General features: G+C 33.4%; 2 protein-coding genes across 2 annotated transcripts; both read left to right on the top strand.

Annotated features, from left to right (window-relative positions):
* Positions 1-1860: 1860 nt before the first annotated feature.
* On the top strand, positions 1861-2451 carry LOC130670439 (uncharacterized). Its single transcript, XM_057473844.1, has one exon. It carries the CDS (start codon positions 1861-1863, stop codon positions 2449-2451), a length of 591 nt encoding a protein of 196 aa, XP_057329827.1.
* A 17120-nt stretch (positions 2452-19571) lies between these two features.
* LOC130670437 (testis-specific H1 histone-like) lies at positions 19572-24320 on the top strand. Its single transcript, XM_057473843.1, has 2 exons — positions 19572-20096; positions 24060-24320. The coding sequence occupies exons 1-2, from the start codon at positions 19572-19574 to the stop codon at positions 24318-24320; spliced, it is 786 nt and encodes a 261-aa protein (XP_057329826.1).
* Positions 24321-25051: the final 731 nt, after the last annotated feature.

Genomic DNA, 25051 nt, shown 5'->3' with positions numbered 1-25051 from the left:
TAATGCTCAATGATATTTACAAAAGTAATTTTGGGATGGTTATAATAGATTTAAAAAAAAATTTTTTTCTTACAAAATTTTAGAAGTGACTCGTTTTGCCTACCCCCACAACCCCTTTCTCTTACATATCCATATATATATATACTAGCTGACCCGGCAAACGTTGTTTTGCCATAAAAATTATTTCTAGGGAATTTCTAGTGTAGAGAAAAGAATAACTAACTTATTGTAAGTGTGGGAGGATGTGGTATATGAGTGAAAGAGACATGAAGCGCTGTGAACGATACGGTATTCGATCCCCAGTTCGGGCTATCTATATTTTTCTTAATTTATCTATCAATTGTCTTATTGAGAAGGTTCATTGTAAGTTTAGGTTTCACTATATTTAAAAATTGGTGTATTACCGTACTATGGACGGTGAGGCTTAAAAATTTATAGATCAAATTGAACGGAATATAGTATAAGAGCGGATAGCTCAACTGGTAGAACACTCGGCGCGAAATTGACATGGTCTGGGTTCGATTCCCAGTTCCGGCTATCTATATTTTTCTCAATTTATCTATAAATTGTCTTATTTAGAAGGTTATTGTAAGTTTAGGTTTCAGTATATTTAAAATTTGGTAAATTTATTTTTGCCCGACTCATGATGCGAAGCAACAGAGTGTACTTTACGATCGAAAAATTTTTTTCTCCTCACGTCGGCAACTATTTCAATTATTATACCCTTGTTAGTTTACGGAATTAAGATATTTTGCATACTATTTTGAAGATAATTTGATGGAAATTAATTCCATAGTTTTCAAAAATTTATTTAGTTCAATAAAAACGGAAAAAACATCAAAATAGTTCAAAAAAATTTCCTGTCCGTCAAACATGAAACCCGTATACATTGTAATTTGCGATAAAATCCAGTAATTGAATCAATTTTTTTTTTTTAAATTCTTTGAAAGATTTGTAGGTCTCCTATTGCGAATGGCTGGGTAACTCAGTGTCGTTTAATTACAATTAATAAAATAGAAAAAAAAGGCTGTATAACTATATATATGTAGCGACCAAGTCGTACAATTAAAATTAAATATTTCGAGTGTTTCCACCGACATTCGGCGCTCGAAGGTTTTTGGTAATCACCGCTTATCTATTTAGAGTTACAGTTAGCAACTAGCTTTTATATTGTTGCCACGTGCAGTTTCAAGTTTTTGTTAATATCATTATTCTGTAATATATAAAAATTATAATAAATAACCAATTGTTATTTAACGTAGTGAATTGTCTTTCCCCGACCAACAACAATTCCTACATTGGTGACCCCGACGTGATCTTTTTTTAATAATTATTGAGGAAAGCGTCGAGTTTGCATAAAATTAATCATCTTAGTTAGTTTCAACTGCGTCCATTTCTTTAGTGGTGTTGCAAAAGTGAGAAATCCGTCGTCTGCATTAGTTTATCCCGAGGGACACTAGTGCAAATCGGAAAGTGATAAGTGTGTGTGAGGCCGAATCCTACCGCGACGTGACCTTGAAGGATCGACAGTGTTGTTCATTTTTTTTGCCGCCGAAACTCAAGCGCCGCCGCATTCCAGAGTTGTGACGTCAGTATTGAAAAGTTAATCCCAGAAAGAATTCAACACCGACTGAGAATTTAAATAGAAAAATCATCACTGTGTCAGACGACGAGACTAAAGACACCAAGTAGTTGTTCGTCAACGCTCTCAAGGCGCCGCCCTTCAGCCCGAAGCGAGCCAAAATATGGTTTGCGCAACTGGAAACACAATTCTTTATACACGGCATTGTACAAGAGCGAGACAAATTCAATCACGCTATTTCGCTCATCGACTCCGAGTCCGCACACGAAGTTGAGGCAATGATCATCAACCCGCAAACACTCACGCCTTTCAGCCAGCTCAAAGAAGCGCTGATCAAGTGTTTTTCCGCGTCTGAATCAGCCAAACCGCGCCAGCTCTTAGACGGTGAGGCAATAGGTGATCGCTCACCTTCACAATTCCTACGACATCTAAAATCGCTAGCTCCAACGATTGATGAAGCTGTACTCAGGACCAGATGGATGTCGGATCTGCCAAAGAAGACGCAAGAGCTACTCGCCGTGTCTCCAGATACTGCGACAATCGACGACCTGGCCAAAACAGCAGACAAAATTCATGAGATGTTCCCTGTGTCTCACAACGCCGCCGCAGCAGTGTCCACACCATCGAATACCCAGATCTCAGCGCTCGAAAAACAGATCTCCGAGCTAACTAAATGCGTCACCGCTCTATCAGCTCAGAGCAGACAGAGAGGACTTTTGACATCTCGAAAACCCCGAAATAGGTCCCAGTCCAAAGGACGAGGCAAACTTAAAGACGGCATCTGTTATTACCACATAAAATTCGGCAAACAGGCTTACAAGTGCGCCGACGGATGCAAGTTCGCGGGAAACGCAAACGGGAGTCCCTAGTGGCGGGAAGCGACTCTCTGTCATCTTCACACCGCCTATTTATCACAAATCTAGCGACCAATACATAATATCTCGTGGATTCTGGCTCAGATCTCTCCATATACCTGTACCAGCGGTTGAAGTACAAACCGAAGCCCGTCGGCTATTAACTACGCGCAGCCAACGGCTCTCTCATCGAAACTTACGGCATCATCACACTCTCGCTTAAACTCGGACTACGTCGCGAATTCACCTGGAAATTGATCATCGCTGACGTCACGAAACCGATCATCGGCACCGACTTTTTGAGTCATTTTGACTTGCTAATCGACCTGAAAAATAAGAAACTTCGTGACGGATCCACAGGCCTTCAAACAAACGTCGATTCAATAGCGTCCGACATAGACTGTACTAAAGTAGTAGAGGGAGACACAGATTATCACAAACTGTTGTTGAACTACCCATCTATTACTCGACCTGACGGTGCTGCAACGACAAGAAAACCTTCCACGGTCCACTACATCAAAACGACGCCTGGGCAACCAGTCTCATGCAAAGCGAGACCTCTCGCTCCGAACAAATTGAGGATCGCGCAAGAAGAATTCAGCAAAATGGTCCAACTTGGCATAGCAAGACCATCCAAGAGTCCATGGGCATCTCCATTACATCTTGTTCCCAATAAATCCGGAGAATGGAGACCATGCGGTGACTACCACCTCCTTAATGCCCGCATAGTACCGGACAGATACCCAGTCAGACGACTAGAAGATTTGACGGCGACATTACACGGTAAAAGAGTATTTTCCGTGATCGACTTAGTTCGCGCCTTCAATCAAATCCCAGTCGCCGAAGATGATATCGAGAAAACGGCGATCATCACGCCGTTCGGACTTTTTGAATTTTTGTTCATGACTTTCGGACTACGAAACGCCGGGCAATTATTCCAACGATTCGTTGATGAGATTACATCAGACCTACCATTTGTTTTCCCGTACATCGACGACTTCTTGATCGCCTCCGAAGACGACGACCAACACCTAGAACATCTAGGCATCCTGTTTCGACGACTAGAGGACCACGGACTCGTCATCAACACAGCAAAATCTGTTTTCGGGCAAAAAGAGGTAACATTCTTGGGACACAAGGTCAGCGACACAAGTACCAAGCCGTTGCCCGACAGGGTTGACGCGATTCCTAACCTTAACTTCCCTAGTACTATCTCCGTACTGCGTGGTTTCCTGGGCACTATTAATTTTTACAGGAAATTTGTCAAGAACGCCGCCGAAATCTTGGCGCCACTGAACAAACTTTTGGAAGGTCCAAGAGTAAGAAGCTCAACGCCAATAGTAGAGACTCCAGAGCTCCAACGAGCCTTTAACGACGCAAAACGAGCACTGGCTGATGCGACGTTGCTCGCGCACCCCGTAATCGACGCACCATGGATGATATTTTCAGACGCTCCCAACACAGCTATTGGAGCGGTTCTTCAACAACAAGTTGGAGGTCAATGGCAGCCACTGACTTTCTTCAGCAAAAAGCTGCAACCATCAATCCAAAAACTTTCGACGTATGACCGTGAGCTTCACGCAGTCTTTGAAGGTGTACGACACTTCCGTCACATTTTCGAAGGCAAGCACGTCGCCATTTACACTGATCATAAGCCTTTGCTTCACGCTTTTCAACAACGCACTGAAAGAGCTTCTCTTTTCCACACCAATCACGACCCACGAGCTTGCAAACGCTCAGAAAGTTGACCTTAAACTACAAGATCTACTAAACAACGCAACAACATCACTACAGTAGCAACGCATCATCTTCGATGACAACCCAACCGAAGTTTACTGTGACGTTTCGTCAGGTAAACTGCGTCCTTACATTCCTGGTCCACTACGAAGGAAAGTTTTCGACGCTCTGCACTCTCTTGCACATCCAGGCTCTAAAGCATCGCAAAAATTGGTAAGCAAACGCTGTCTGGCCATCGATTCAAAAAGACTGTCGAAAATGGGCCAAAGCTTGCGTCAACTGTCAGCGCAACAAGATCACCTGGCACGTGACATCTCCAATCGCTCGATTCGATCTTCCAACACAAAGATTTGAACATATTCACATAGATCTCGTCATCTTACCAGTATCTCATGGATACAATAAATGCCTGACGATCGTCGATCGATTTACCCGCTTCCCAGAAGCTATTCCTCTAAGAGATGGAGACGCTGACACTGTGGCGAGTGCCCTGATCATCAATTGGATTTCCCGGTACGGATTACCAGTAAAAATAACGTCGGACCGAGGAGCACAATTCACCTCCGCATTGTTTCAATCGCTGATGAAATTCTTCGGTATAAGACACCTGCGTACGACCGCGTATCATCCTCAGGCAAACGGCCATGTGGAACGTCTTCACCGATAGCTCAAAACCGCCCTACTGTGCCACGATGACACATGGTACGACGCACTACCCGCCGTCCTGCTTGGTCTCCGCGCCGCTTGAAAAGAGGACATACAAACTACACCAGCTGAACTCGTATATGGTGAGCCGATCCGCTTACCCGGAGAACTTATTGTTCCGTCGAACAAACATGAGAATGCTCAAAGTATTCTCCGTAGTTTGAAAGTACATTTTAATAATTTGGCACCGGCTAAAACGTCGCGTCACAGAACACGTTCTGTTTTCTGTTTCAGAGACCTCAACTCAAGTTCCCACGTTCTGGTACGCAACGATCAAATTCGACTGTCTTTTTCTTCACCCTATGAAGACCCATACGAAGTTATCACCCGACATGAGAAATACTTCATCGTGAATCTCAAGGGCACAAACACGGCGATCTCTATCGACAGACTGAAGCCTGTTTACGTCGCAACCGACGATTGGCAATTTCTTTTTTGTTATCATTTTTTTTTTGTACTTTCCTTCATAATTTTCGAACTATTAGTTTATTTATTATTTCTTTCTCTCTCACTGTACATAACTTACCATAATTCATTGTACATAATGATTGTCGTTTTTTTAAGAAGGGAAGTACTGTGGCGACCAAGTCGTACAATTAAAATTAAATATTTCGAGTGTTTCCGCCGACACTCGGCGCTCGAAAGTTTTTGGTAATCACCGCTTATCTATTTAGAGTTACAGTTAGCACCTAGCTTTTATATTGATTGCCACGTGCAGTTTCGAGTTTTTGTTAATAACATTATTCTGTAATATATAAAAATTATAATAAATAACCAATTGTTAACGCAGTGAATTGTCTTTCCCCGACCAACAACAATTCCTACATATATATATAATAAGGTGGTCCGTTTGGAACGACTATTTTTTTTTTTCGCTCCCACTGAAAAATATTGTTGTAGACATTGAAAAAAAAATTCTCTGAAAGTTTTAGCTCTTAATTTTAATTCTAAGTACTTTACATTTGATTTTGAAGTTTTCCCATTTAAAATACATGGGAAAGTTGGGATTTTTTTTTAATTCTCTATAACTCAGCCGCATTTTAAGTTATCAGGTCGCCGTTTGCGGCATTTTTTAGGTAATTTGATACTCTTCAAAAGTCTCCTTAATAGTTTTACTCGGACTCTAATTGTTTTTTCTGTATCGGTTCTGAAAATAATTTTTTTAATAATAATTTGGGTTTTTAGTTGATATTAACTAAATAACGAAATTTACAGAAAAAGTGCAGATAACGATTTTTTAGGAAATTTTATTCGCTACAAAAAAGGTCCTTTTAGTTAAGTGGCTCAAGTTCTTCGTTCACGTGATAGAGGGATTTCAGTAATTTTGTAAATAAAATATTTGTCCAAAAATTCCACCAAATACTATTTCATTTCAATTTTAAATCGGTAAATAATTTTCCTTTTATTAATTTAATCCAGTCATTAAAATCAAAAGGGGTCAAATTGATGAACTTCGGAAAAATTTTTGACAAATATTTTATTTACAAAATCACTAAAATCCCTATATCACGTAAACGGAGAACTTAAGCTACTTAACTAAGAGGACCTTTTCTGTAGCGAATAAAATTTCCTAAAAAATCGTTATCTGCACTTTTTCTGTAAATTTCGTTATTTAGTTAATATCAACTAAAAACCCAAATTATTATTGAAAAAATTATTTTCAGAACCGATACCGAAAAAACAATTAAAGTCAGAGTAAAACTATGAAAGAAACTTTTGAAGAGTATCAAATTACCTAAAAAATGCCGCAAACGGTGACCCGATAACTTAAAATGCGGCTGAGTTACAGAGAATTAAAAAAAAAATCCCAACTTTCCCATGTATTTTAAATGGGAAAATTTCAAAATCAAATGTAAAGTACTTAGAATTAAAATTAAGAGCTAAAACTTTCAGAGAATTTTTTTTTCAATGTCTACAACAATATTTTTCAGTGGGAGCGAAAAAAAAAAAAAGTCGTTCCAAACGGACCACCCTAATATATATATATATATATATATATATATATATATATATATATATATATATATATATATATATATATCTATATATATATATCTATATATATATATATATATATATATATATATATATATATATATATATATATATATATATATATATATATATATATATATATATATATATGTAAAATTAACATAGATGGTGATATATCGATACATTATACGTACATTTATTCCACCAGGGGAGCTTGCGCATTACCGTGCTAGTACAGCTGTTTTTTTGTATTATTGCTAATTGGTAAGCTTGAACTTTTTCAATTCAATTTTTTTTTTTATTTACATATTTTTTTTTTTATTATTAATCGAGATATTTTGAGTAAATTCTTTCATAATTATAAAAAAATACTAATCTAATAAAAAAAAAACAACATTTTTTAATGAAAGAAAATTGTATATATTTTTAATTTATTCGTGCTTTCCGTCATTGTTTATTATTATTTTATTATTTCAGAATAAATAAGCATTATGAGTCGTGCACTTTTGGATTTTCCAAATTTTTGTTTTATTTTAGATATAGTTTTCAATATTTTAAAATTTTAAATATACTGAAACCTAAACTTACAATTTACCTTCTCAATGAGATAATTTATAGATAAATTGAGAAAAATATAGATAGCCCGAACTGGGAATCGAACCCAGACCACATCGGTATCGCGCCAAGTGCTCTACCAGTTGAGCTATCCGGAACTATACTATATTCCGTTCAATTTAATCTATAACTCATTGAGCCACACCGTAAATCGTACGGTATTACACCAATTTTTAAATATAGTGAAACCTAAAACTTACAATTAACCTTCTCAATAAGAAAATTGATAGATAAATTGAGAAAAATATAGATAGCCCGAACTGAGAATCGAACCCAGACCAGTAAACTCAAAATGTTTTAATTAAATGTTAGGCTCAACTGGCGGGGATAACTTACCAAGTGATAATTGATCAGTTATCGAGTGGGATAAAAAATAATTAAATTACTAAAATGACTGTTAAAAAATAGGGGTTGGTGATAGAAGGGTGAAAATTTAGGGTTGTATGTATTTTTTAATGCCACATTATGAAAAAATAAAAAATAAAAATTTTGTCCATCAAATAAAAAAAATATTTTTGGGTGACCCACCCTTATTATTTAGGAGAACGAAAAATAGATGTTAGCCGATTCTCAGACTGAATATGCATATATCTCTACTGAATATGCATATATAATTTCATGAAAATCGGTCAAGCCGTTTCGGAGGAGTATGGTAACAAACATCACGACACAAGAATTTCATATATTAGATATAACATAATGTGATAACTTTGAATTTAATGTTTCTAAACCTTTATTTTCTCAACTAGCAATTCAAATTTTTGCCATTAATTCAAAAATATAAATCATTGAAAATAAATAAATTTAATTAATTTTAAAATTTGATGTCCATTAAACAATCGATAGTTGAATTATTCAAATCTTTTTTTTACATATAATTATAAATTAATACTATGAAATATGGCTGATAAGAATTCATGAGTAATCATAAATACAGCCACGAATTTTGCTAAGCTACAAGTGACCAATAGAAGAGCGGAGCAGACTACGATTCTTTAATAACAAAAGTTAAGCAGCATCGAGGTTGGACATTAATTGCATGGGTGACCCATCCCGGAAAAAAAAAAAATCATTTTATAAAACTTTATAAAATTATATAAAATTTTACAAAATTTTATAAAATTTTATACTGAAAATGGCCTGGTAAAATTTTATGAAATTTTACAAAATTTTATAAATTTTACAAAACTTTATAAAATTTTATAAAACTTTATAAAATTTGATCAAATTTTACCAGGCCATTTTCAGCATAAAATTTTATGAAATGTTAGTACTAAAATTTTGTAAGATTTTATAAAAACACTTTTTCCCGGGCTATTTATTTATCTATTTAATAATTTTATTGGCCCTGAAACATTATTGAAAAATGACAAAAATCCCGTGCCCCATGCTAGCACGGAAAAGTACCAATAGCCACACTCCAACTTTTCTGTCGATATAATGCACGATCTTCTGGAGGGTGTTTGCGCGTTTGACATGGCTCCATTGATAAATCATTACATTTCCCAAAAAATATTTTAATCTCGGTGACTTGACAAATCGAATCAAACTACATGATTGGGGATTAACAGAATCCAGTAGTATTCCTCCTGAAATAATAGAAAAAGATTTAAACAGCGATTATATACGTATGTCAGCAGCTGAAATGTATACGTTTGTACGTCACTTTGGCATTATAAGTGGTGACTTGGTCCCAATTGAAGATCCAGCTCGGCAAATTTATATACTATTAAGTTAAATTCTCAATCTAGCAACATCAATTTCGATTCAAATAGAGACTAGTCAACTACTTGGGTCCCTCATGGAAGAACACCATTTACTCGCTCGACGAATATTAAAACGATTATTAAAACCCAAAGATCATATGTTCACGCATCTCGCTACTGTAATGGATCAATCTGGACCAACAGCTCATTTATGGTGCATGAGGTTTGAAGGAAATCATTGATTATCAACGGTTTCGGCTGAAGTTAATAATTGCAGGAAAAATGTTTGCTTAACTATAGCCACAAAACATCGATTAATATTTGCCTCCAAACTTTACAACAAGCAATTATTACCTCCTCCCACAATAGGGCCTACACATGTTTGTACTTTCAGTGATTTACCAGTAAAACTTGGTTCTAAAATATCGCAACAATCAAACATAGAAAGAAAAAAATTACAAATGTAAATTGGATTGAAAAAAATGGTAGTTTGTATAAACCGAACATAATTCTGTTGGTCAGTGAATCTGAAAACGAGCCAATCTTTGGTATAATTAGATTCATTTGCTTAATTGATGACAATATCTATTTTATTTTTAAAAAATTAGTTACGATGATATAGTAATGTATGATCATTTACTTGACTCCCGGCCACATTGTATAACAAAAAATTCTGATAAATCATTTATAATTGTACGATCTAACCATTACTAAAATTATTATTTCATCGTTAAATATTTTAAAAACTAATTATATGAGTATTAATATACCTTGTCACATTTAGGGTTAATACTCTGTGACTTATATCATAATTATAATTATAATTATAATTATTATTAATTATTTATTAATTTTCAAATAAATTTAATTTGTAAATAAATGGATTTATTGTCATTTCTTCAATCTATAGCAATATTTCTTTCCATAACCTTTCTTTTCTAATTCTGTCAGTATATGAGTGTAAGGATTTGAGTGTAGTGCTTATGTGAGTTTTGCGGTGGCGCTAAAACTCGGTTTAAGCGTATGACTTAAACCAGTTTAAGTCATACGCTTAAAAATATTGGGTTAAGACTTATATTTGGTATAAGTATATTCGCAATACCAAGTATTGCGATATTACTTAAAATTATAAGCGTGGGACTTATACTTTTTTTCAGTGTACATGGTGTGCGTTGTTAAAGTCAATTGGAAATATTATTTGATTAGAGACATTCAAGAGATATGACAATACTGAATAATTAATTATTTGCATAACGCACACCAAGTACATTCAAGTATTTTTTTTTTAATTTTGAAAAATTAAAGTTTTTTGGTGTTCTTGTGATTTCAGACTTTTTTGTGAAAATATTACTTTTAATGCAGTCTGAGATCAATGTAAGCGCATTGAACGTGGACTTGGCGCAACTTTATACAGAGAATCTGTTTTTGGGGGTGATTTCAAATATTTTTGTAGAGCAAAATCAGTTACTTAACTATTCTTTTGATAAAAAAACTTTTTTTTTGAGATGTAAAAAAAACATTTTTGAAAAAAAGTTATTGCTTCAAGCTCCAAATTATTTTTTGATGTGTACTAATCCGTCAATCTCAAATCAGTGAAAGTTTCCTTCAATTTGACAGGAAGTTGTTGGAAAGTTGACGCCAACTTATTAAACGACAACTCTTTACAGTCAATTGTACGGTAAATTCCGGCAGTAGTTTTCCGTCCATTTGCAATCAAAGTGGCAATCAGTGCCTGTCCAAAATAACTTTTTTTCTTCGGTTCCATTCCACAACTATTCGTCAACACTTTCTGTCAAGTTGATGATAACTCTTGCTGAGCAAACATTTGTTCTGCAAGCTTGGCTATCTGAATATATATATACAGAAAAAAAGGATTTCTTTACGCAAAAATATTTTACTCACGTCAAGAAAATTTTCACTTGTCCGAAGAAATTTATCTCATTATGAATTGAAAACGAAAATTTTCTAGGGGCGAGAAAAAATTTTCTTGAGTCAAGAAAAAAATTTTTGGGGCAAGGAAAAATTTGTAGTCCTGTAGTTATTTTCGATACGTATGCGGAACTGTAGAGATTCTGACGGCTTGGAGTGACGTCACGAGTTTGAGGCTATGGGCGCTTTCTTATCAAGATCGGATAATGGACGAGGTCTTGATGAGAATGTATCCATAGCATCAAACGCGTGCCTGCACTCCAAGTCTGTCAGGGTCCCTACCTTTGAGCATAAAGTATCGAACAAAATTTTTTGTCATATCAACGGCAGAAGTTGAATTTGAGAGAGAAACAGTCAAAAATGTTTTGAGTCGTGTAGGTATGTAGAGACAGATAGAGAGAGAGAGAAGTTACTTTTCGATACAAGTTCGAGGAAAGCTAACCAAACTATAGATTGCCAGAAATCGTATAGTTTGCGCCTTCTGGATGTTGCTTGAAAATTCAACTTTCGCGGTTGATATGACAAAAAGAAAATTTTCGTTTTCATTTTATAATGCGAATTTTTTCTTGCCCTAAGAAATCCTTATTTTCTGTATATATATATATTAAGTAATTTATATCTATTAGGTTGCTAATAATGGTGTGATCGGATCCTCCACCTCAGCGCACTGGGGCGCTCCGATATGTCTAGGAAAATTAAAATTCATAATTAAATCATTAGAAAGAAAGTGAATATCCATACGGAGAAAAATGTTGGCTCAAAACCTACCAATTTTTATTATGCTGTCGACTAAACTTGAAACAGAAAGCGAAGCATTCAAAAATTTGTTGTGCTCTTATAAAAAATTATTATGCCGCATCACAATTATTATAATGTATGAAAGTAATTATTATTAAAGCTTATCGATAAGTTTTTCGCGCGTAGTAAGTGTTGTAATACAGCATAAAAATTCCGTGCAATAAAAAAAAATGTATGAATTATCAAGTGTTTTGATTAAAGTAAAATTCGAGTGAGCCAATCGTAATGTAACGATTATGAATAGTTCTTATAAATACAATCAACATAAAAAAAAAATAATTATTAATTAATAAGAAACACGAATAAAAATTAATTTCATTATGCTGCACGCACATAAAATTTACATACGCACATTTACTACATACAGAAACTATGATAAAATCGATTTTCATTTATATTTTTCGAGGCCATTCTCAGACAGACCTCTCCCCCCCACTATATTTAAAAATTTTTAATGACTTTCAGTTGTCATAACCGTGTTAAAATTATGTAAATTAATTAACAGAAAATTAAAACACCAATTGAAAAAAGGACAACGTAGTCGTCATTTCGCTGGGGTATAGAATTTTAAAAAAATTAATTACAGTTGTTATCAATTAGGAGTTAAACGAAATTGGTTTAATAAATTTCAGTTAAATCTTCATGTCAATTTTATGATTCGATTTTTCAAATTTTATGAACTAAATTTATTAAATAAATTTTGTTTAGTTCCTATAATTAATTACATCTGCAAATAATTTGTTTTCTTATTCTAGCACTTTTAGAAAATTCAAAAATCAATACGTACATTTTTTAAAAGTTTGTTTTTTTTAATTAATTAATTTTTAACTTCCCGCTAAGAAAATTGTAAATTTTCAAAAATTCGGGAAGTTATTGGTTTCGGTCCGATTTACGAAAATCGAATTTTCATCAGATGTCGACGTTTTGAGGTCCTAGGAAGCTATTCTGACTAATTTCAAGATGATGTCCGAGTGTATGTATGCATGTATGTACGTACGTACGTACGTACGTATCTAAATACCTGTATCTTTTGAACGGATGAACCGATTTTGAACTCTAAGGTGTCATTCGACGCGGCTTGTCAATACCTTGAAGCTCAAAGAAAATTGAGCTTGATCGGTAGGGCTCGTTCAGAGATATTCCAAAAATAAAGTTTTTTCAAAAACGTTTTTTTTGGTTAAGTTTTAATGTGCTCGATGGATTGATTCCAAAATGGACTGGGCTCTAGAGCTTTATAAGCCGCGTCGAATGCCGCCTCAACCATCAAAATCGCTTCATTCGTTCAAAAGAAACCGTTGTCGAAAGAATTAAAAAAAAATTTTTTTTTATTTTTTTTGAAATATCTCAAAATCGAGTTGATAAATCATTTTCAAAATTTGGTCAGCTTTAGACCTTGTTAAAACGCGTCGATTGCCACCTCAACCGTCTCAATCGGTTTATTCGTTTGAGAGATATCGTTGGTGAAAAAATGGTAAAAAACGTTTGTTTTCGAAAACAACAGCACACACACGTATTTTCGAGCTCGAAAATGTATTCACAATAATGTTTTCGAGGTTCGTGAGCTCGAAAACAGCGGGAAGTTTTGGAGCTGGCCCGCAGGGTCAACTGACAGACCGATTTTTTTATATGTAATTTAAAAATGGTCTTATGTCTGCTACGTTTACACTCACAATTATAAAAAGTGAGAGGCATTGTCTCAAAATGGCCTTAATAATGAATGATCGATTTTTTTATATTTATATTGATATTATATATGAAGATGATTTATAATCAAGATACTAACATCTGTTGATGTTCAGTCACGAGCTTAATCATTTTGAAAAGCTTCGTGTACTTTCGCTACGTACGGGAGCAGCCGAACTCGCTACTGACTTGAGTGTCAGTATAGTGCCGGGTCACTCGCTATTTGGGCCCGATACATACAATTTCTTGCTCATGACCGTGCTACGGTGGCATGATAACCCGCTACCAGCCGGCCAATCCGAGAAATTGGCGGCTAACTATTTCCTGTTGGCGCGCTTTTAAGCCAATGGGAAAATTCGTTACTGCAGCCATGCTGCCACGTCACCACCGAGCAGCCACGAAGGAAGAAGACGACGTCTCTATTTCCAATTTACATCGGGCAGTCTTACTAATCACCACGCGTTTTTAACCGCTTTACTTGTCGCATTCGCTATCGCTTATCTATGTAGTTGCATTCGCTCTTAAGTATTTTTCTTACAGTTATTCAGTGTACATATTGTTAAATAAAGATCTATTCTATTATCTGTAATTTTTGTGTCAATTGTTAGTTATTGAATTTACCACACCTACACCAGAATCCCAAAGTACATTCGCTCATTTAACAGTTGACTTAAATATCACTTTAATCAGCACACTTGATAATTCATCCATTTTTATTTATCGGTTATTCACTTTTTTTAAATAATTTAATTATGAATTTTAATTTTCCCGGGTAAATGGCAGGCGCTCCAGTGCACCAGGTTGGAGGATCCGAACACACCATAAAATACACATACTATATAAATGTAATTCTGTTAAGTTGCTAACTTGAAGCGATTTCTATTAAAAAAGAATTTGAGTTAGTTACTTTCATTGCATACTACGCTATGAAGTCAGCTGAAAGGCGAAAATTAGACAAAAATCCGAGTGTTTTCTTGTGGATCCCTAAATCGGCGCAAGAGAAATTTTTAAAAAATTAAATAAGATAATTATTAATAAATAAATACATAAAATATAAAAATATCGCTTGAAAAACAAGCTTGGGGCAAGTTCATATGAATAAAGTCCTATCCACGACTCAAGCTCCGAAGACTGACGGGGTCATGCTTTAATGCACAATTTTCTTAATCCTCCTCCAATTGTCATAAATAATAGTTTGTTTGTTTGTTTATAGTTTTTTGTATTTGACGCCATTTGTAAGCAATACATATGAATTATTTTATAACATTACGCTTTTAATAACTCAAGACATTGGGTTTAATAAAAAATAATCTTTTAATCAAATGAAAAATGAAAACAAGAAATAAGAATAGGTAATAAAAAACAAACACTTGAACGGAAATAGTGCGAGCTTTTCTACCACCCTCTCGGTCACCTGAATCAGCTAAATAGTTACTGGTGACAGACAAAATCTTAAAGGGTGCTTCAGCACGTCGGTATTTTTCTTCAATAAATTCTGAAAGTTAATTTTTAAAATTTTAATAAGCCATAATATTTCGATCGTAAAAATATTTATATTTGAAATTAATATTATCAGTACATACCTTTTAAGCATTGATAAACCAATGTCGCCGAAAAGTTTTTATTTCCAACTCCGCTCATTTGCCGACCTGTGCCACTGTATTCCAGTTGGACTGTTTTTTTAATGATACTGGCAATGATGGTTTTAATATCTTTCTCATATTCTTAACATCCTGCAGTGATAATTTTGAAGTGCAGTTTCTAAAATTGAAAAAGTGATAGTATTTAAAAACGAGTTCAAAGCATGTGTTATTAAAACTTGATACCACTGAGCGAAAAAAATATGTCATAAGAGCGAAATAAATTGTGTCATAAGAATATTAATTGATTCAAGAGTAAAAATTTCTATAACAAGTACTAACATTTTCAAAATATGAGAATATTTTTTTAAAGATAAATATATAATTAATTAAAATATATATTCAAACTATTACTGATGCAAGATAATATTTATTAACCTCCTCAGTGTATCAAGTGGTAAAATATGAAAAAATTTTTAAACAATACTCACAAGAGCTTGTTGTTTTTCTAAACTTAAATTAAGTTCCTCATTGAAATCAATAAATTTAATCAAATTTTCTATTGGCAAGGATATTAAGATATTTTGCCGTCCATTTAGTAATCCATCAGGGACATTTGACCCTGAAGAACCCATTGCCAGTTTCAGTTGATTGATTTTAGCGTCAAAATCATACTGGAGACTAAGTTTGGCACTGTTAACTTTACTAGTGACCAGAAAATCCATGTATTGAGCAAAGATTTCTATGGTATAATAATATTAAAGTATCGAAGATATTATGTACGTCAATTTTAATAATAATTTTATTTTAAATGGCTCTCACGTTGTGAACCGTCTATTTGTTCATATAATTGTTGTAACTTTTCTTTTGTGGTATTACGGGTCACTCTTGCTGGACCGTTTTGATTATTTGATGTACCTGAAAGAGTTTATTAATAATCTAAAATTGAAATCTACTTAATAAAATCGACATAAAATAAAAAAAATGTTAATATTAATATAGAATAACAGTTTTATATATATATATTAGAGTGGTCCAAAAAAAACATTTTTTATTTTTTTTTCAAGAGCTATTATCTCAAAAGCTTTTCTTAAGTATAAAAAAAATTTCCTCCAAAGCGCAGCTTGATGTCTCAATTCTTCAAGAAGCTCAATACATTTATATTTTCCCATTTAAATAACACGTAAAAAAATTTTTTTTACGTTTTCATTCAGTAAAACTACGAAAAAATTTTTCTCTGAATTTTTAATCAATTATTCTTATAGGAAATTTAATTCTCTACAAAAAAGTATTGAATTAGTTTTTTCGTAATCCTAACGGGTAAAAAGTTATTGAGCTTTAAATATTCGCCACAAAAGAAAATTTAATTAGATATGAAGACAATTAAATTCAGTATCCATCCGCAAGTACTAGCTTTAATTGAAAAATATAATGAATTTGGGAGAAAAGGTGAAGAACAGAAACAATATCTGTTACAAATAGTTGCTGATCATAGGAAAAAATTTCCAAATTGTAATAAGAAAAATTATTCATAATTATATAAACGATTATTAAATTATTTAATTATTATAAACAGTTTAGAGTTTGATTAATTTCGAAATAAATACATGCAGTCACCAAAAAAATTTTCAAAAAGTTTAAAATTAATTCAAATCTATAAAAATTAAATAAATTATCTAGTAATGGTGTCAATTCCATTAAAGAGTTGCTCTAAAACTATCTTCCTTCAAATGTACTTAGTAACGAGTACTTAAAGCTCAATAACTTTTTAACCGTTAGAATTACGAAAAAACTATTTCAATACTTTTTTGTAGAGAATTAAATTTCCTACAAGGATGATTGATGGAAAATACAGAAAAAATTTTTTTTCGTCGTTTTACCGGATGAAAACGTAAAAAAAAATTTTTTACGTGTTATTTAAATGGGAAAATATAAATGTATTGAGCTTCTTGAAGAATTGAGATATCAAGCTGCGCTTTGGAGGGATTTTTTTTTGTACCTTAGAGAAGCTTTTGGAATAATAGCCAAAAAACTTTTTTTTTTTGGACCACTCTAATATATATATTTTAAAAAGAAGTAATATTTAGAAAACCTTGAACTCGATGAACATCGTCACTGCTCGCAGCTGTACTATTTGGACGTTCAAAGTTATGACTTGTACTACAATGAAGGTCTCTGGTGATCTTTTGATCTATTTGACACATCAAAAATTATTATTTTTATATTAAAGCATATTTTAATATACATAAATAATATTTTCATTTTTATAATTATACTTTTGTTAAAAGAGATGGACCAGACTTCGATTGGGTTGACAAAAGTACTGACTCAGTTAACATAGATTTTGCCAATGTCTTAGAAATATGTTGTGGTATGTCTTTGTTATTTTTATTATTTTCTACGTCAGTACTTTCTGTCTGAGACAATGACGTATATGCCCGTTTAAGCCAACGTTGACCTTGTTCGTAGCCATCTAAACATTTTAATAATAAATAAAAAAAAATATTATCAAGTTGAGATAAAAAGAAATGAAGTAACTCAGTAAAATACTCACAAGCTTTGTTGATGATCGAAACATCTGTGAAAGTTTTCCAAGTATCTACTGAATCTCTTTCTTCTTCAACCCAGCGGTCCAAGAACTTATAATGATGTTGAGGAGGATATTTACATACCCAACCACTGTCAAGTTCTGAAACCCATGAAGTTGGAACAAGCTCGATAACCAATTTGTCATTCAAAATTTCATCAAATTTTATAATGAGAAATTTTGCGTCACTAATAAACTCTTCCATTTGTAGATATTTAAATACTATTTTTCAAGTAAAATTTTATTCCGAATTTTTTGAGAGGTTATATTCTTCACTTGGGCATTAAAACACAAATAAATCAAACTGAAAAATAATAGGATTATCAATTTTGTGTTTACTGCGACATTAACATTAAGATTATAATATCTTAATTTTTATATTGTTTAAATTTTGTAATAAATATTGGTAATTACCTAACAATTGTAACAATATATAGTAATTGAGGTAATTCAACACTCACTGTTGTGGAGATGACGCCAACTTTGACGCATGCGTCAATTTTGACGCGCATATATAACTAGTGCGCAGGTTCTGTAGGAGGGATAAAAGGAAACGCATGCTCTCTCAGTTTGGAGCAGTTTGAAGTACAGATAGTAAAGAAAAAATATGAAAGGAAGTTAATTTCAACATTAATTTTAATTTGTGCTTTTATTTAAAAAATAAAATTGGATAACTCGAAGAACACAAAGTTTTAAAATTAAACAAATTGAATTAATTGTGCGAATTAAATTAAAAAAAAAAATTCCGTGGTGTCGTGGGACACCAGATAGGAACGAAGTTCTTTATTATAAAAATATTAATTTCAAGTTCTATTCGAAGTATAAAGAAAATAATTATTGGGGTATACATTTTTATTGTGATTTTTTTCTCGATAGGTGTGTATGCTGTAAAGATTAAGCATACACAATAGACTGGGCCAAAAAAATCGATTATTTTTTTTTTTTTTCGATACTGTAAAAGGCTGATTCTAAAAAAAAATCGAAATTGATGTCCTTGATCATTTCTATAAACCAGGATCGTCAATTATGAAAAATTTTTTTTTTTTAATAAAACCACCGTACTAGATGCACGAATGTATGAAACAAATTTATTTTTTATATGATAAACAAAAAAGATATTTCCAAGAAATTTTCCTGAAAATAATTCCCTCACTATGTCCCAAGCGCTAAATTTAAAGATAATCATTAACTTAAAACGTAAAATCCCTAACAAATGGTTTATTATCATATTTTTTACTTATATAGGGTAGTATTGACTATACCTATATGAGTTCATAGTTTAATAAATGCAAATGGAAATATTTTTAAATATAATTCGAAATTTGTCCTTAAAAAAAGTATCGTTCCCTCACCGTTTTGTAACAGTGTGATTAGAGCAATAATTCAAGGCCTACCAAGCCCCACTTCAATTTTTTTCGTAGTTGGCAACATTGCCCTTAAGAAAATACACTAGAGTGGACAATTGAAGAAAGGACGTTTCCTCAAAATCAATTTGACAATAAATTTTTTGAATATTACATTTTTTAATGTCATTTCTTTATGTAATGTTATCAAAAGGTAAGCATTTTTTATTTAATACTCATAGCATATTTTTATATGTTTTCGGTAGTAATAAAGTACTGTTTACAGTTCGTAAGAAAGTAAGGTTATGTTCCTAAGTTTGAGGCAATTTTGTTTCGTTTCGTCAGTCCCTCACCGTCATTCCCTCATAAAATTTTTTAATGAGGGAATGATGTATTTTCTAATAAATATAGAATACTTATGTTTGTTTGATTGGTTTCAGTACCCTGAACGTCTATAATGTCGAGAAGTAGAAAATTAACCGCTGCAGAAGCAAAGCTGAAGAAAAAAGAGTATGACAGAAAGCGAAGGGAAAAATTGAAAAATTGTCCTGAAGGTTTGGAGAAACTTAGAGAGAAAGAAAGACTCAAGTATTTAAAGAAGAAGGAAAAAGGTCAGGTCAAGTCTGTAAGTGCTATGAGTTCAAGAGAAAGAAGGCGGAAACAGAAACAATGGCGATTAAACAGTTTAAAATACAGGGTGAAGAATCAAAAAGTGCGTAAAAATTTAGAAAGATTGATGAATGAGACACCACCTGCCAGCCCGGTTTCACCAGCAAGACCTAGTTCACGAATAAATGCTGTTAAAACCGAAACTGTTGCTTTACGACGAAGGCGACAACTAAGAAATCGACGCGCAATATTATATGGAAGAATAGCAAAGTTAGAAAAAAAATTAAAAGAAGAGGCTAGGAAGAGCGAAAAATATAGAAAAAAGTACACGCGGTTAAATGACCGAATAAACAGATCTTCACCTGAGGCAAAGGTCAAAACCCTAACAAAGAATACAAAGTTACCGGAAACAGTTAAAAAAAACTTTCATTTTCTGAAATCATCACTAAACAATTAGCACAATTTTATGCAAACCTTGAGACAAATCGCTTATTCGTCTTCGCGATTTTTACTAGCAGCCACCAGAATTCGCGGGTTGAACCCTGGCTTAGGCTGGCCTCTAACAAATTTTATTTTACTTGGACAGAGCAGTGGGCTGGGGTTCTTGCAAAGCAAAGACCCGCACTTATTCAAACTCGGCAACGTATGAAAAAATTTATCAACTTACCTCACGGCTTATAAAATTATAGAATATTCTTATTGATGGTCAAATTACTATTTGTAACTTAATTAATATTTATTTTATCAGACTATTTAATAATCTTACCAGTAAAATAGGAAATAAGTAGGATGAACAGTGATAGATGGAATAAAAGGAATTAATCAGAATACTCTGCAAGTTTATTGCCAATTATAATAATCAAAATTACTTACAAGAAAATGCAAGCGCTGGATATAATGTAGACAGATTCGTGGCACAGTATAATTTTATATCGCGAGTATATCGCCGGTAACGTACAGTAATATTTATTTGAACTAACTTTGTTTATAATAATCAGTAAACTTGGACAGTAAAGTATATCGCAAGAGAATTGCTAGTAATACAACTATAACGCAAGTTAATTTCCCGATTTACAAAGTAGTTATCCGTATTAACAAGGTCGCAAATAAATTGCTCGTATATGACAGTAAAACTAAATTATACGTCTTATCACTAATTGATCCAGGATCGAAGTGAAGTTCAATCACCGTAGGGTCTTAGGGCTGAGTTTTTGGGCTCGCTCCCCACTTCCCCTCACGGTCATGCGTTGAGGTGATAATTAGTCATGTGACCATGGCACTATGACTCTAGCTTTAGGTGGTTTCAGACGGCAACGAGACGGGGAAAAATGGGAACCGCAAGGCTGAGGGAGAAAATGACAATTCACATTGTCTCAACCTAAAGACCCAAAAAAATAAACAAGCATATTATAAAAATTTTAATTTAGATCCTTTAAAAAAACACAAACTTATGCATTATTCTAAAACCTTTTTTTAAAAATCAAAATTACAAAACAAGTAGGAACAGAAAACTTAAATCAAAAATTATAAAAGTAAAACACAATATTATTGATTTCTTGGAGAAAGGTGAAAACTCTCGAATGTGTCCAGGAAAGAGAGATTTTGTTAGATCTGGAAAATTACTAAAGCAAAAGCGTCTGTTAACTGATAATATGCGCAATTTGCATAAAAAATTTTCAAACTCTGTTACTTACAAAATAAGTTTGTCAACATTTTGTAAGTACAGGCCTTTTTGGGTAACTTGAGCAAACCTTAAAGAACGAGACACGTGTAAATGCGTCGTTCACGCAAACATGGAATTAATCATTTCAAAATAACATGAAAATAAAGTTATCTTACATAATAATATTCCAAGTTTGTTATCTGGTATAACATGTGATATCTACTGTACTTAATGTTTATTTAGAGAATGTATAAATTGTAGAGACAAGGCTCTAGAATACAACCTATCTCAAGCTACTAAAACTGTTACCTACCGACACTGGATGTACGAAAACTCAACATATAAAAAAAAATGGTGAGATAAAAACAGTGCGGAAACCTTTGAAGAAGGAAATAACTGTTACTTTGAAGGAACTTGTTTTAGTATTAGAAGAGACATTGAAATCATTCTTACTACATGGGCTCCATCACGCTGGAACCCGCTTTAGGAAAAACCGTAAGGTCTTTCACTCATATTTACCTGCAAACGATACTAATAAATGTAGTAAAGTTCATTTTTTTGTAGCACCAAAATTTACCCAGGAAAAAAAATAAATATTGTTCACAGCAACAAATTTGAGCAACATTGCGTTTCAATGTTTTCTAATGTGTTTTCAATTGATTGTAGTTTATTGTAGTAATGAAACAATAAATCTTCGTTCTATATGATTCATGAAATGTCGAAAAAATTATAAAATAACATAGCTATAGGGAATAACGAAGCTTGCTCGGAAACTACAAACGGTACTAATAAATGTAGTAAAGTTCATTTTTTTGTAGCACCAATAATTATCGTTAAGCATCGGAGGACGCTAAGAAAGTCAAAGTAGCTAGATTGGAACAGTGTAATAATCATTCGTATCTTATAATTAGGGCCAGGAAGTTCGCCCTCAGAATTCGCGTAAAATCGAAGAAAAATTCTGATTGGCTGTTGATTTGTTTATTCTAATTCCGTATTCCGCGAGTTTATAATGTTAATAGCCAAATTCATGTGAGTCAGAGCTGTCAAAGCAGGATAGACGTAACACGTGGATAAATACATCATATTCAGGTTACATATAAATATGTTTTGGATTAATAACATTCTAAACGTTTAAATTGAAAAGAAAATTTTTTGAAGATACACAGATTTTTTTTGAGAAATGAAAGAAATGATACAGTAATTATTTTTCAGGTTCAAGTGTTTCAGTAAAAAAATTTTTATACCCAACTCAAGACATTTTTGAAAGTTTGTCCTGAATTCTTGGCTCAATAAAAAAAAAAAATTTACAATAAATAATTTTTTTTTAAATTACTATAACTCTGGCAGAATTTAAGCGATTTCAAACTTACAATTTTTGCTCAAATTGGACGAATTATTGAGAATTATCATTTCTTTTTCGAATTTTCGAATTATTCTTGAACTGATATGTGAATTTACAATAAGTATACAGAAAAAAATATTCTTTTACCGGCAACGTTAGCCGAGTAGTCAAAGTCACACGGCCTAACTCACCGACCAGGCGTGGGTTCGAATCCCAAGCTGGTTTTAGAAACCAGCTTGGTTGAGATTTGACCCTTGCCGCGTAGGTTCAGATTTTCACAATCCTAATAGACCTCAACGTACCACTCCCTATAGTTAAAGTCGGCAATGTCAGCACAGCAGTTAAAGCCGACCCCAAATAAAAATTAAATAAATAAATAAAAATTCTCTATAAGAAAGTACTTTTTTGATCTTCACGTTAAGCTAGCGTCACCAAAGCTACGTGACATCTTTAGGTTAAATTTTAAGAATAAAAAAAAATTGTAAATTTGTCTTTAAATTTTCAGGGCATTGTTCAACTGATATGAAAATTGACAATAAGTATAGAGAGAAAAAATCTCCATAAAAAAGTACTGAGATGTTTTTGAGGTCAATCTACTCTAGACAAAGTTACGCGGCGTATTTAACTAAAAGGGCATAGCCGAATTAATATGGGAATTCTGCCCCCATTGCTTTTTTGACTCAAACTTAGGGGGTTAATTTGGTGTCGAATGAAAATAACTCACCTCAATTTTTAGCTCTTTAACTCAAACGGTATTCGAGAATTTCAAAAAAACCTGTTTTTTCGAAATTATTTTTATTTTTATAGTAAAATTCTGAATTAATCGATGATGATTTTTTTCCTAATTCTTACGAGTCCAAAACATGAAAAAATCATATGATCGTGATTCTCAAACGGAAAGCCGATTTTTAACGGAGAAAAGAAAATTATAATCTTTTTTTTAGCCAAAGGATTTAGAACTTTTATTTTTACCCTTAATTTTGGCAAACATTGTGTGTCAATTAAATCCATTGATTTTATTACTACGTTCCGACTTACAGGATAATTAATTTTTACTTTTGAATTTTCATATATATTCGCATAACTGCGTGTTATGTGGACTTTCATCTACGTAGATATGATATGTTGTTACTGATCATGTTTATGTGGTTTGTTTAACTTGTTTATACAAAAAATAAATTAAATTGAACTAAAAAAATCATGTTGAAAAACTCTTTCGTCTTGTTCTAAGTACAAAAATTCTTTTGATATTAAATTTTTCTTCGCTTTAATATATCTTGAATTGATGCTCCAGTGCTCCAAAATGTTGTCCCATATTCAACTGTTGAAAGTGGTCTTTACATGTCACTTGTGATCTCGCTGGCAACCTTGCTCGTGATCTTGCTCGTGATCTCGCTCGCGGTCGTGCCCGTGATCGTGCTCGTGATCTTGCTCGCAGTCATGCTCGTGATCTCGCTGGCAGTCGTGCACGTAATCTTTCCCGTGATCTCGCTGGCAATCTTGCTCGTGATCTTGCTCATGATCGCACTCGTGATCTCGCTCACGGTCTTGCTCTTGATCTTGCTCGTGGTTTGGCTCGCGATCATATATAAAAAGTTTAAAAATAGAAAACAAATCCCTCGAAAAAATATCAATTTTTTACTAACTGTTCAGCGCGATTTATTTTTAGCCAAACTTAGGTCAAAAATATCTCAATAACCAATCCCGTAGAAAGTCCATTCCTCAGACCGTACTCGCAATTTTTTGTGCGATCATATGTAGCTGAGTTGTAATTAAAGCAGGGATAGGGAGTAGGAGTTTTGCTCTTTTTACAAAAAACTCCTCTAGCGAGTACTCCTGTGACTGAATAGCCTAAACCCACTCGCGAGCGATCCCCACTACTTCTCCATCTAGTTGAGCTCCGAGTAAGAGCGAAAGACATTTTTGGTATTTCGCTCCACTCAGGAGTTTTTCGTCGACTCCTTAGAAATACTCGACTTGCGAGTCGAGTGAGAGCAAGAACTCATGAAGTTACTCCTGAGAGGAGCGAGTCGGTCCAAGACGCTTGACCAAAAACTCCCCCCACCTTTGTTCTTTTCTAAGCTCTTTATACGGAGAGAGGTATTATATCTGCTTTACCATAATGAAACGCCATATGCTAGCGCCCTAAACTTTTCGTCATCATAACTTTCAACTTCTTTCTCATATTCTCATCATATTCACAAAAGGTTTTTTTCTTTTTTTGTATGAGCAATAATTTAAAAATTTTTTAAGAAATCGATCCGACAATGTGTTTATCAATAAGTTGTGAATTTCGTTAAATGGATAAACAACTTATCGTGTC

Source organism: Microplitis mediator, chromosome 6 (genome assembly GCF_029852145.1).
Source record: "Microplitis mediator isolate UGA2020A chromosome 6, iyMicMedi2.1, whole genome shotgun sequence".
NCBI classification, from domain to species: Eukaryota; Metazoa; Arthropoda; class Insecta; order Hymenoptera; family Braconidae; genus Microplitis; species Microplitis mediator.
The sequence above is the reverse complement of the archived record's forward strand: the minus strand, read 5'-3'. Positions and strand labels throughout refer to the sequence as shown.

Excerpts from the sequence above, each read along its gene's own strand:
- LOC130670439 (XM_057473844.1), top strand. The coding sequence starts at position 1,861 with ATGATCATCAACCCGCAAACACTCACGCCTTTCAGCCAGCTCAAAGAA.
- LOC130670437 (XM_057473843.1), top strand. The coding sequence starts at position 19,572 with ATGTCGAGAAGTAGAAAATTAACCGCTGCAGAAGCAAAGCTGAAGAAA. Across the intron at positions 20,097-24,059 it reads GATCTTCACCTGAGGCAAAG|TGGTCTTTACATGTCACTTG; the intron begins GTCAAAACCCTA and ends AACTGTTGAAAG.